This window comes from Mastomys coucha, chromosome X (genome assembly GCF_008632895.1).
Source record: "Mastomys coucha isolate ucsf_1 chromosome X, UCSF_Mcou_1, whole genome shotgun sequence".
In the NCBI taxonomy this organism is placed as follows: Eukaryota; Metazoa; Chordata; class Mammalia; order Rodentia; family Muridae; genus Mastomys; species Mastomys coucha.
In genome coordinates, this window is record NC_045030.1 from 153,920,380 (window position 1) to 153,921,795 (window position 1,416).

Here is a 1,416-nt window from a genome sequence, read left to right on the forward strand (position 1 = left end):
AGGCAGCCCTGGACCAGAGTCTCTTGGCCTCTTTCTATAAGCACTTTCACCTCAGCTTCCCCACACGCAGAATGGTGATAGACATAGGAGACTCCAGTGTGACAGTGCACATGCAGGGACTCAGCTAGCACTAGTGATAGCTTTCTTTTCACTCATACACTGTGGGTTGCATTTGAGTAACCCTCAGAGCTAAGCACCAAACAGGTCATACAGTTCTCAGTAGCATTCTGAGTAGCATTGGGTTACAGAGAAAGACTCAACAAATAAGAGTAAAAGGCTTTTGAGTATTTGAGCCCCCAAATATACCACTTTCAAGTGTAGGAGCAAGGTGAAATGTTCCTTAAAGCAGTGTTTCATAGTTATCAATGCTCCTCTCTTCTTAGGGATTCCTTGCCACTGGTGAAATTGATCCCTTAAATAGAAGATTTTCTACTTCAGTCAAACCTGATGTTGTAGTACAAGGTTTGTGAGCATGTTTACTTTCCATCTCTAATGGGTAAAATCAATGTTATTTTTTCGTTCACATTGTTCCTTACTTCCTTATTGACATTTTTTTAAAAAATGTAGTTAGCCAGGTTCTAGCAGTGCAAACTTGTATTCCTAGTACTTAGGAGCCTGAGGCAGGAAGCTCAAGAGTTCAAAACCAGGCAGAGGAGGTAACTCAGTTGGTAAAGTACTTAACTAGTATGCATGAGACCCTGGGCTCAATTTTCAGCACTGTATAAACTGGGCATGGTGACCTACATCTGTAACTCCAGAGTAAGAAAAGTAAGAGCAATGGGATCAGAAATGCAAGGTCTCCTTTGGCTTCATAGAGAGCTTGAGGCCAGTCTAGCTTACATAGTAAGACCTTGACACAGAGCAAAGGGTAGACAGGGTATATGTGTTTGGGAGTCATTGTGCAATAAGATGGAGGTATCTATGTGAAACCTTGCATAACTAAGGCAGGCTCCCAAAGCAACAGGATTCCTTCTACTCACAAATTTACTTCCTACAAAGTAACTGTTTTCTGGAATCTAAACCTTGATTGTCACTGACGCACACATAACTGTCACTCTGAAAAGTGGAGTCTGAGCTTGTGAAAACAGAACCCAAGTTAAGTTCATGTGTCCCATGGAGGTCTTAGGTCTCACCACCTGCTTCAACTACCCCTTCCTTCCTCTTTAGCCAGCTTCTCTTCCAAAAAGGTAAGAAGCCCAATGGGACTGCCTCTCCCGGGATACCCGCACAGGCCATGTCTTAGGGCTGCTAGGACTTTTATTCTTCTCCAAGAGGTCCTGAAAACAATGGAGGTAGCTTCAGAGGAAGCTGTTTATCTAGGTCTAGCCTATTATATGCACTTAGAACAACAGTCCCTCCTGTTCCTCCCTTCCTGGTTTAAAGTGTACACTTCTTTTTTTTTCTTTTTTTTTTTTT

At 42.5% G+C, this 1,416-nt stretch overlaps 1 protein-coding gene across 6 annotated transcripts in view; it reads left to right on the forward strand.

The window, feature by feature from the left end:
- Phka2 (phosphorylase kinase regulatory subunit alpha 2) overlaps nt 1-1,416 on the forward strand; it is an 87,549-nt gene that overhangs the window by 54,237 nt on the left and 31,896 nt on the right. For all 6 annotated transcript variants that reach the window (XM_031370341.1, XM_031370363.1, XM_031370352.1 and 3 more), the window contains exon 13: nt 384-462. In XM_031370341.1, coding sequence (XP_031226201.1) covers nt 384-462 — 79 coding nt within the window. The remainder of the gene's footprint in view (nt 1-383; nt 463-1,416) is intronic.